The sequence below is a fragment of the Camelina sativa genome, chromosome 4 (genome assembly GCF_000633955.1).
Source record: "Camelina sativa cultivar DH55 chromosome 4, Cs, whole genome shotgun sequence".
Classification (NCBI taxonomy): domain Eukaryota; kingdom Viridiplantae; phylum Streptophyta; class Magnoliopsida; order Brassicales; family Brassicaceae; genus Camelina; species Camelina sativa.
Genome location: NC_025688.1, coordinates 2,368,080 through 2,379,542, shown reverse-complemented (window position 1 = coordinate 2,379,542; position 11,463 = coordinate 2,368,080). Strand labels below are relative to the sequence as shown.

Below are 11,463 nucleotides of genomic sequence, written 5' to 3'. Positions count from 1 at the left end.
CTGAGCACAAAGGACATGCATATAGGTGTCGCAAAGAGCACAAAAATAAATCATATAGGTTGCTCTTTCTCTACAGTATATGCAATTGTCAGACCTATATTTAGAATAGAAGAGTTGGAGAGAATGTTTGGGGTGGGAAGGATAACTAATCCTAAGTGGACACTCGACGCATTCTTTATGAAACCTTTTATCACACGTGGCACAAAAATAATAGTCCGTACCGATGGTTTGGATAGAGCATGAATAGCACTCATCGCCTTCTTCTGCTTCTGGATCGACTTCTTTGTTGTTGCACCAAAACAAAGGGAGTGCATGATGAGTGTCACTAGGGTCATCAAAGAGAGGGGAAGAACTGTACTTTGAAAGGATTTGGTTAGAGTCCTCACCACCCCTCTCATCATCGAGAGCATTCAATAACAATCGGGTTCGGAGTCTTGGGCAAAAAAAGAGTTTGAGGAGGGAGATCGTAGATGGAGTCAATGGATACTTTATCAGAGGAGTTTGAGGTTTGGATTTGTGGTAGTGGTTTTATAAAGTTGCGGTATACGAGAAATGGTTTTTCATCGATTTCCACCTTATGAAATTCTCCGAACAAATCCATGGCTGCTCAATCGGAGATTTTTTTTTTTGGTTTGGGATATATATTGTTCTTTTCCTTCTTTCCCATATATACCACATGCATACACATTACACTCAGACACGACGTTTTAATTTTTCCAGCTTTCCATTTGCATTTTTTTTTTTTGAATATCTTTGATAAATAATACATCTTTAATTAATGTACAAATTTTATTAAATTAACTCTCTACATACATACAGCTATGTTGGAAAAAAAAAACACAACTAAGCTCAAGTTGCTTGTATTATTAGAATCATGTAGTACTTGTTGGACCAATCAAACTTCGACTGTTTGTTGGCTTGTTACGTTCACAATCGGATTTAGTGACGCCACAAGATTAAACAAAACTGTAATAGTCAAACAAAAATGTTGCAATATAATTAGTATTGTCAAACAAAAACGAAAATATACTCCAACAATTTGACCTGAAATAATTGAAAGTCGTGGTGTACCAAAACATGTTTTTTATAGTATAAAGAAACAATGAAAAGTAGTGGTAGCGTTACCAAATTGGCTGGCCTTGGTTGGATGATTACGTTGACTTCTATACCAGTCGTTGTTAGTTAGAAATCCTACGTCTGATGAGACCGATTCTAACATAGAATACAAGGCACATGGATCAGTTTATTGCTTATTGCACATGGATGATTAAGTTCTTTAATAATAAAAGGTGTCAGCAGGTTGATTCATAGGACATTATACTTTCTGTTCTCTACTGATAATTATGATATTATGAAATGATCTAATCGTGATTATTTGTTGTGGCATATAGCTTCAGTGGCAAATAAATTACTTATGGGCTAACTAAATGCTATCTTCACAAATCACAATGTACAATATAGATCAGTGTTTTAAAGTTCACATCAATTAAATTGACCAATCAAAACTGTTAGGATTCACCTCTGTAAGCAACTCGGAACACTTCTCTAAATCTAATCAAACTTTGCTCAAGAATCTTGTAAAAGTAGAAGACTAGAACACGAGGCAATTGTTAACCCAGTTCAGTGCAATCGATGTGATAACACCTACTCTGGGGCCGAATCAATCCGACAAAATTCACTATGAGAAAAGTTACAACTCATAACCGAGCTTTACAACAATGGTGGATCTCTCTCTCTAACAACCTCTCTCTCTCTCGATAACAGAAGATAAAAGAGATAATAACGTAATGAGATCGAAGAAGAAGATGAAACATAAGAAACGCAACGTTTCAGTTATATTAGCAAACTCTCCACTGCAGTTAGAGACTTCACTTTGATCTTCTCCTCTCTGGTTTAATCAAAAATCCCAAACCAGAGATAACCACCAAACCAACTCTTTAATTTCTGGTTTAGACCCAAACCATCATCAACCCAAAATTGAATGAGTACTAACAATCTCAACACTCCACCTTGATTCAATTCCTTTTCTCTAACCATGAACTTGCACTTACTTGGATTTAACCTTCAGCCGAGATGACATTTCACCTCACTTGATCAGCTTCAGAAAAACTAAAGCTGCCTCAAACTTCTTAACTGGAATGCCTTTTGTAAGCATATCCGCAGGATTCCTTGATGTATGAATCTTCAGAACCTCAACCTCTCCAGACTCAACAATGTCTCTGATGAAGTTGTACTTAGTTGCAATATGTTTCGTTCTCTCATGAAACATGTTATTCTTTGACAGACATATTGCTGACTGTGAGTCACACCATACCATGACATTCTCTTGTTCATAACCCATGTCCTCCAAAAGCCCCTTGAGCCATAATGCTTCTTTAACCGCTTCTGTGAGTGCAACATACTCCGCCTCTGTGCTTGACAAAGTCACAACCGGCTGCAAACTTGACTTCCAGCTGACAGTATTTCCACCAACTGTAAAAACATAACCACTGGAAGATCTTTTCAGATCAAAATCACCAGCATAATCGGAGTCGCTAAAACCTTGAATCTCTAGCTTGTTTCCTTTCGTGAAAACCAAATTCAAATCATTAGAGCCTCTTAGATACCTCAGCAACCACTTCACTGCTTCCCAATGAATCTTCCCAGGTTTCTTCATAAACCTACTCAACAAACCAATAGCCTGAGCTATGTCAGGTCTTGTGCCCACCATTAAGTACATGATGCTTCCGATGGCACTTGAATACAGAACCTTTTTCAAATCAATACACTCTCGGTCATTCTTAACAGATGCCAACTTGAAGTGCGTTCCAATCGGAGTTTCTACCTCATGAGCCTTACTCATGTTAAACTGACTCAATACTTTCTCCAAATAACCAGACTGAGACAAATATAGAATCCCTTCTTCTCGATTCCGAATTATATCAATTCCCATAATCCTACTTGCAGGTCCCATATCCTTCATCTCAAACTCTAAGCTCAAAGCTTCTTTCAACCTACTTATCTCTTCTTTACTCTTAGCAGCTAACAACATATCATCTACATAAAGTAACAAGTAGATGATTTCACCAGGATTTACCTCTTTTGCATACACACAAGAGTCATGTTCACTCCGGTTGAACTCTTGTTTCATCATGAATGCACTAAACTTCTTATTCCACTGCCTTGGAGCCTGTTTTAAATCATAGAGAGATTTCTTCAACAAACAAACCTGATCTTTTCCCGGATCTACCTCATAACCTTCAGGTTGTTCCATGTATATAGGTCGATCAAGTTCTCCATGCAGAAATGCCGTCTTGACATCCATCTGCTCCAGTTCTAAGTCATCTTAAACCACCAATGACATTAGAACTCTAATTGATATGTGCTTCACTACATGTGCAAACACCTCTTGATAGTCAATCCCTATCCTATGTGTAAAGCCTCTAGCCACCAATCTGGCCTTATACTTCTCATGTTCTACCCCTGGAATGCCTGGCTTCTTTCTATAGAGCCATCTACAACTAATAACTTTCTGATTTACAAGTCTATCCACTACATCAAAGGTCTCATTCTTCTTTAATGAACTCATTTCTTCATCCATTCCCGCATCCCATTCTTTACTGTACTTTTCCTCTTTCGCTTCATGATAGCACTGAGGATCTTCGCATATGACTTCTTCTGCAGTCATAAGTGCAAAGGCATACTGCGAGTAATCAGAAAACTTCAGTGGAGCCTTGATTTCCCTTCTAACCCGGTCTCTAGCCAACTGATAGTTTCTGAGACTTGGAGAACTCCTTGAAGCCTCGACTTCACCTTCAGGCTCAAAATACTCTGACTCAGTATCACTCTCATCAACTATAGCAGCTCCACCTCCATTAAAACTCTCTCCAATCAATCTACTTTCCTCCTTGATCTCTGTTAAAATCTTATCATCCTTCCTGACATCAGCTACCTTATCTTCACTATCCTTTCCAAAGAGATCCTTATACAACACCTCTTCATGAAATACAACATTTCGACTGATCACACACTTTGATTCTTCAAGTAACCATACCTTGTAGCCTTTTGTGCCTTGCGGATAGCCTAGAAACACTCCTTTCAAAGCTCTAGGTTTAAGCTTTCCCTGATCTTGATGCATATAAGCGACAGAGCTGAATCTTCTCAAGTGTTAATAACCAGGCTTCTTATTCAGCCACAGCTCTTCAGGTACATTGTGATCAATAGCATACGCAGATGACCGATTTACAAGATAGGCAGCAGTAGCTGCTGCTTCAGCCTAGAAACGTTCTTCTAACCCAGACTCATTTAACAGACATCTTACCTTTTCCATAAGTGTCTGATTCATCCTCTCTGCTACTCCGTTTTGCTATGGAGTGTAAGTGCAAGTTTGATGTCTCTCAATACCATGCATCTTACAATATTCATCAAACTTCAAATTGCAAAACTCCAATCCATTGTCTGTTCTGAGGACCTTTACCTTTTTACCAATCTGATTTTCAACTAACTCTTTACACTCGCAAAAGCGATCGAATGTCTCATCCTTTGTTTTTGAGAAACATGAGCCAAACCTTATGAGTCTTATCATCAATGATAGATAAGAAATACTGCTTACCTGAGAGTGACAATGTCACATTCGGTGAACCCCACAAATCCGCATGAACATATCCCAATGCATCCTCAGTATCGTGTCAACCCACATTGAAACTCAACTTCTTGGACTTTCCCATTACACAATGCTCACAAAACTCCAAGTTGGTGACATCTTTCTTCTGCAATAGTCCTTTCTCGGTTAACACTTTCATATTGTTAAGACTCAAATGTCCAAGCCTGCTATGCCACAACACGGTGTTGTCTTTCACATTCTCAGTGTTGCAATTCTTGCTGATAACAGTCTCACCATTCAAAATATACAGACCATTGTTCAAGCTTCCTGACAAAGCTGTTTTCCCATTCTTGAAATATCTCACTTTGCCGTCTCCACCTTCATGCTTATATCCCAGTTTGTCAAGAGTACCCGTTGAAGTCAAATTCCTCCTCAAGTCTGGAACATACTTAACGTTGTTCAACACCTTTATTGAACCTCCATTCGTATTAACACGAATTGAACCTATTCCATGTGATACCACAGCTCGATTATCTCCCAGCAGAATAGTTGTTTCTCCATTTTTTTGAAAACTACAGAACCAATCCCTCCTAGATGTCATGTGAGATGTACACCCTGAATCTAGAATCCACAAATCTCTGACCAACTGATTGTTGACACTCAGAGCCTCTGAGAACACCAGCTTTTCTGTTATAACTCCAGCTTTATTCTGACCTTCACTTTCAAGCTTCCGCTTCCTGGCATAACAGTCCTTCTTAACATGCCCTTCCTTCTTGCAGAACCAACAAGTGACTTTTGTTTTGGAGTTTGACCTGCTTCTACCTTTTCCCTTCGAACCATTTTGTTGGCCTCTAGTATGAGGTCTTCCACTTTCAGTAGTGTAAAACGCTGCAGATGAACCTCTCTCAAACTCTTTCGACTCAGCCAGCTCTCTCTCCAGAGACTTAGCTGAGGATACCACATCCTGAACAGACAAACTCTTGTTACCATATTTAAGTGTATGCTTAAGCTGACTGTAGCTAGCTGACAAGGAATTTAACAACAATATTGCTTGGACCTCTTAAGAAACCTGAATCTCCAAGCTCTCCAACTCTGCAACAATCTTCAAGAAATCATCTACATTCTGGTCTATAGTATGAGCATCAATCATCTTGAAAGAATAGAAGTTCAATTGCACATAGATCCTATTCGGCAATGAGGTTTCCATATACAACTTATTCAGCAAAGCCCACATCTCTGCAGCCGTCTCACAATGATTTACCTTTCGCAGAACCTTGTCCCCAACATGATTTATGATTAACGTCAAGGCTTGTTGCGATTGATCGATCTTGATTGGATCGGGGACCTCTTTAGTCTGCGATAATGAGGAGTCCGATGATTCTTCAGCGACAATCTTCTTTTCCTCTTCCTTCGTTAGCGGAACTGTCTTGGTCAGCTTGAAATCGGTGAGAATGTTCTTTAAACCAAGAACCCCAAGCTGAGCCAAAATCCGAATCTTCCATAGTGAGAAGTCGCTATCACCATTGAACATCTTAATCTCAACACGCGCCGTCGCCAGAGCAACCGATTGAATCTAAGAGAAGAACCTACGCTCTGATACCACTTTGTTAGGATTCACCTCTGTAAGCAACTCGGAACACTTCTCTAAATCTAATCAAACTTTGCTCAAGAATCTTGTAAAAGTAGAAGACGAGAACACGAGACAATTGTTAACCCAGTTCAGTGCAATCGATGAGATTACACCTACATCTGGGGCCGAATCAATCCGGCAAAATTCACTATGAGAAAAGTTACAGCTCAGAACCGAGCTTTACAACAATGGTGGATCTCTCTCTCTCTAACAACCCCTCTCTCTCTCGATAACAGAAGATAAAAGAGATAATAACATAATGAGATCGAAAAAGAAGAAGAAACATAAGAAACGCAATGTTTCAGTTATATTAGCAAACTCTCCACTACAGTTAGAGACTTCACTTTGATCTTCTCCTCTCTGGTTTAATCAACAATCCCAAACCAGAGATAACCACCAAACCAACTCTTTAATTTCCGGTTTAGACCCAAACCATCATCAACCCAGAATTGAATCAGTACTAACAATCTCAACAAAAACATTTCTAACAGTTATCACATATGCATCCGTATCAATTTCTACCAATTCTGGCTCAAGTATGACTAGTTATTTCTACTAATCAGTTCTCTAAATATTGATCCTTCCTTGTTTTTTATCCCTTTTTTTTTGGCAAGAGATGTTCTTATGTATTAAGCTGATTATATTTACTACAAAATTTTCATTTTAATGAAATTGAAATACTTAAAAAAAAAAAAAAAAAAAAAAAAAAAAAAAAAAAAAAAAANAAAGAACTAACAAAAACAAACAAAAGTACAACAGAAAGCCCAAATTACACATTCAGAGGAAAAGAAAAATACTTGCGCAGGTATCCACGTAGTACGATTAAAGTTTTAAAAAAGAAAGGGATAAGGATAACTCAATGGCTATCAACGAAAACATTTTAAAGAACAAAACACACTCTCTTCAAAACTATAAAATGTTGGATACGNTATTTCTCAACCCAACTACAGCATATGATCTAAACGTACGCTCTTACCTTTGATCGAAATTTGACTCAGTTGCCCACTGACACACGACTGAACACATCCTTGTAACTCGCACGGTTTAATATTTCTTAATATTTACGCCACATGGACCATTAATTTTTGTTTATAGAATTTGAATTGAAATTTAATTTTTAATAATAAAAACGATAATTGCTAATTTGGATCAAACTGCGATATATAGCTTCATTCAGGGAAGTGGGCGACAACGTACTTACGTAGTTACGTTAGGTGGTTAGGCTAATAAATAAACCAAAATTTGTTTATTATAATTGGTTTCATGAATTAGCAATTTAAGAATTTTTCATACGTCGAAGAATTTCATCACATATGTTTATATGAAGTCTAAACGCTTTTATGTAATATTATTTAAATATTAAATCAACTCCAAAGACATATAAGGTTGACAAAAAAGAACTAACAAAAACAAACAAAAGTACAACAGAAAGCCCAAATTACACATTCAGAGGAAAAGAAAAATACTTGCGCAGGTATCCACGTAGTACGATTAAAGTTTTAAAAAAGAAAGGGATAAGGATAACTCAATGGCTATCAACGAAAACATTTTAAAGAACAAAACACACTCTCTTCAAAACTATAAAATGTTGGATACGGACAACGGTTACTGCAAGAATAGCAAATTGGTCGAGAAGAAAAATTGTTGCGTATAACAAGCACCCCATCACCTTTATCTTCTGTGGTAATTTGACCAGGCTTCAAATATGGTTCTGGACCAAGTAAACAATTAATATGAAGCGAGGTGCAGCAGTCATTGCACTTATAGAACCCTTTGTTTTTTCCATTCTTTATTCTCTTTTCGCATATCTCACACCAATCCTTGTCACTTGCCTCATATCCACCGCAAAATCTAAGGTAATGGTCATCATCCTCATACCTTACCTTGTATGGTAAGGTAGCGCATTTGAAACATATAACAAATTCACATTCATAGCAATTAAACACCTTGTCTTTCTTTGACTTGCAAATGTGGCATATTGGCTTTTTCTAGGGTCTTTCTCCATGAATAAGGGGTGTTCATGGCCTTGATAATTAAACGGCTCAGAAGTCGAAGCACACACTACATCTAGTATGTAGTCACAATCCTGATTGGTACACCTATACCCAAAACCATTACTAGTACGCATACAAGCATCACAGTTGAATAGATGGTCTTCATGAACAGCCTTTTGTATAAGTGGATGGGGATGTAATGGATGGACCTTTCTACGTGGAGCATATGCACATCTGTCGTGTAAGATGAAGTCACACAATTCCACACATACATAAAAATACTCCTCGTTTATTGGAAGGGTACATGCTTGACAAAACTTGTTTCCGTCGTAAACTCCACTGGTCTCAAACTTCATATGACATCCATGAGAGAAATGGAGTATTATTTCATCAGATATCCTCTCGAAAGGCTCAATTTCTACGTCGTCTTCTGGTACTCCTTCGAGTTCAATGCCATCCCATATATCTGTGCGCAATGCACATCTTGTGTGAACAGCGTAGTCATTACACACATTGCAAGTATATGCACCATACTCAGGGTCAATCGTACGGCGGCAAACTCCACAAGACCATCTTCCTAACGAAAGAGTAGAAGTGAAAGAGACATGGTGGTAGTGACGAGATATTCTTATGGTTTGTGGGTTGTGGATACAATCACTATGGGAAACGAAATCGCATAGAGAAGGACAGGCGTAAGTGAGATGAAGTTTATTAACCAAACCACAAATATTGCAGGTTAAGGAAGCTTGTCTAGGGAAAAGGGAGAGAGTATGGTCATGCCTTTTTGGTTTGTCTATGAAAAAGGGTATTTTTTTCTGAGCACAAAGGACATGCATATAGGTGTCGCAAAGAGCACAAAAATAAATCATATAGGTTGCTCTTTCTCTACAGGAGATGCAATTGTCAGATCTATATTTAGAATAGAAGAGTTGGAGAGAATGTTTGGGGTGGGAAGGATAACTAATCCTAAGTGGACACTGGAGGCATTCTTTATGAAACCTTTTATCACACGTGGCACAAAAATAATAGTCCGTACCGATGGTTTGGATAGAGCAGGAATAGCACTCATCAGCTTCTGGATCGACTTCTTTGTTGTTGCACCAAAAAAGTGGGAGTACATGATGAGTGTCACTAGTGTCATCAAAGAGAGGGGAAGAACTGTACTTGGAAAGGATTTGGTTAGAGTCCTCACCACCCATCTCATCGTCGAGAGCGTTCAATAACAATCGGGTTCGGAGTCTTGGGCATAAGAAAAGAGTTTGGGGAGGGAGATCGTAGATGGAGGTTGTATTGTTTTGGAATGATAATGGTTTTTCGATGGTGGTTTCTCCATCGTCGGAGGTGTTTGGGGTTTTTTATTAGTAGTGGTAATTGTTTCATAACGTTTTGGTATACAAGAAACGGTCTCCCATCGATTTCTCCCTTCTGAAACTCTCCAAACAAGTCCATGACTGCTCTCTCGGAGATTATCTTTTGAGAGGGTTTTTTTGGCTTTTAGGATATTGTTATGTTTCTTGCACCCTACATATAAACAAAAATTTGCTTAAACAACTCCCATTTGCAATTTGTTTAAATATTTATTTCACAAAGATATGATGTTGTCGTATTGTTTATCGAGTCATTGTTTTTAACTTTATATACAGCTAATCGGGTTGACAAAAACAAATACAGCTAAAGCTAAAAAAAGAAATAAATACAGCTATGGTTGGTTAATATATCTTAATTTACTCTGTATCAAAGTGTCTTTTTGTATTATTATTTACACTCTTACATATCAATCGAAGGCACAGAGCTCGAAAGCTCAAATAAATAAAAAGATTATGTATCGTTTGTAAAACGGATTAACTAATTCGACGTTTACTTATTCATGTATTTTGATTTTTAATAGTTTGGCATTCTTTTTTTTTATTTCTTTAATAGTTGGCAAATTATCAGAAGGTATATAGCGTTTAGTATTTCCGAGAGGAGGAGAAAACATTAGACAGCCATTTTAGGGAAGCAAGAACGAACATATTTTTTTTTTTTTTTTTTGTGCAACGATAAACGAACATATTCTTTATGTTTTATTTAAAAAAATTCAGGGATTTGTTAAATAGTGTGAGAGTTGTTGACTTGAAGGGACGAGGAGTGGCTGGCCTGGGTACAGGGTAGGGTGATTTAAGTTGACTTCTTACTGGTCATTGTTAAAAATTAAAATCCTGAGTTCTGAACATACAATATAAAAAGGCACATGGACCATTCCTTTTTGATTGAATTTTAACTGAAAAAATCTAAACTGTTTTAATCGAAAAATTCATCTGCCAAGTTGATCCATCTGATTACTTCTGTATATTTCAAATTGGTTGGATCCACTTTCCTCTCAAAAGGGGATTTTTTCAAACTATGTTGTATAAGTTTTAAATGACTTATTTAAAGATTTCAAAAATATGTCGTTTACGGAAGATTTAAAACTGATTGATTAGGGGTACAACAATCTATACTTATAAAAAATAGAAGCTATAAACTCCTAAGGCTGTCCACTTAGGATTTTAAACATCCAATCGAAATTCGATATGTCACTAATTAACATTTTAAAATTTCCAAAATTTTCTATATTAAGATATTTTTTAAAAGACCAATTAGGATTTGACATGACATTCGTTAATATTTTTAAAATTTTCAGAATTTTTTAAAAAAAAGAAAATTTTTAATTTATGGAAATAAAAAAACTATCTACAACATCCCACATCGGCTAGAATTTTTTTAGACAATGGTTCAAAACCATTATAAATAAGAGTAATATGCTTCCAACAACGAATGAGCAGTAAAGCTTTATTTATCAGGCGTCCAAGTTTAAAAGTTTTATTCGGTTTGATCCGGTTTTTTATCTCATCAAATTAAAACTTTAAAAAGTTTCAAAAAAAATATTATAATATCTAAAAATTTTAAAAGTTTCAATATGATAAAAAGTTCTTAGCTTTTAAAAAGTTTTTAAATATTATAATTTTTAAATTTTAACAGTTTAAAATATTATAAATATTGAAACTTCTAAAAGTCTTAGCTTTTAAAAACATTTAAAAGGTTTTTAAAAAATTATAATTTATAAATTTATAAATTTTAAAAGTTTAAAATATTATAAATATTGAAACTTCTAAAAGTCTTAGCTTTTAAAAACATTTAAAAGGTTTTTAAAAAATTATAATTTATAAATTTATAAATTTTAAAAGTTTAAAATATTATAAATATTGAAACTTGAAAATTTTAAAAGGTTCAATTAT

The 11,463-nt window shown here is 36.2% G+C and overlaps 1 protein-coding gene and 1 pseudogene across 1 annotated transcript; both read right to left on the bottom strand.

Moving 5' to 3' along the window:
* Window positions 1-670, bottom strand: part of LOC109132649 — a 2,563-nt pseudogene extending 1,893 nt beyond the window's left edge.
* Window positions 7,814-9,655, bottom strand: LOC109132573. The gene is given in 2 exon segments (XM_019244282.1): window positions 7,814-9,564; window positions 9,566-9,655. Coding segments are annotated over 2 exon segments (1,563 nt in total). The 3' UTR covers window positions 7,814-8,091.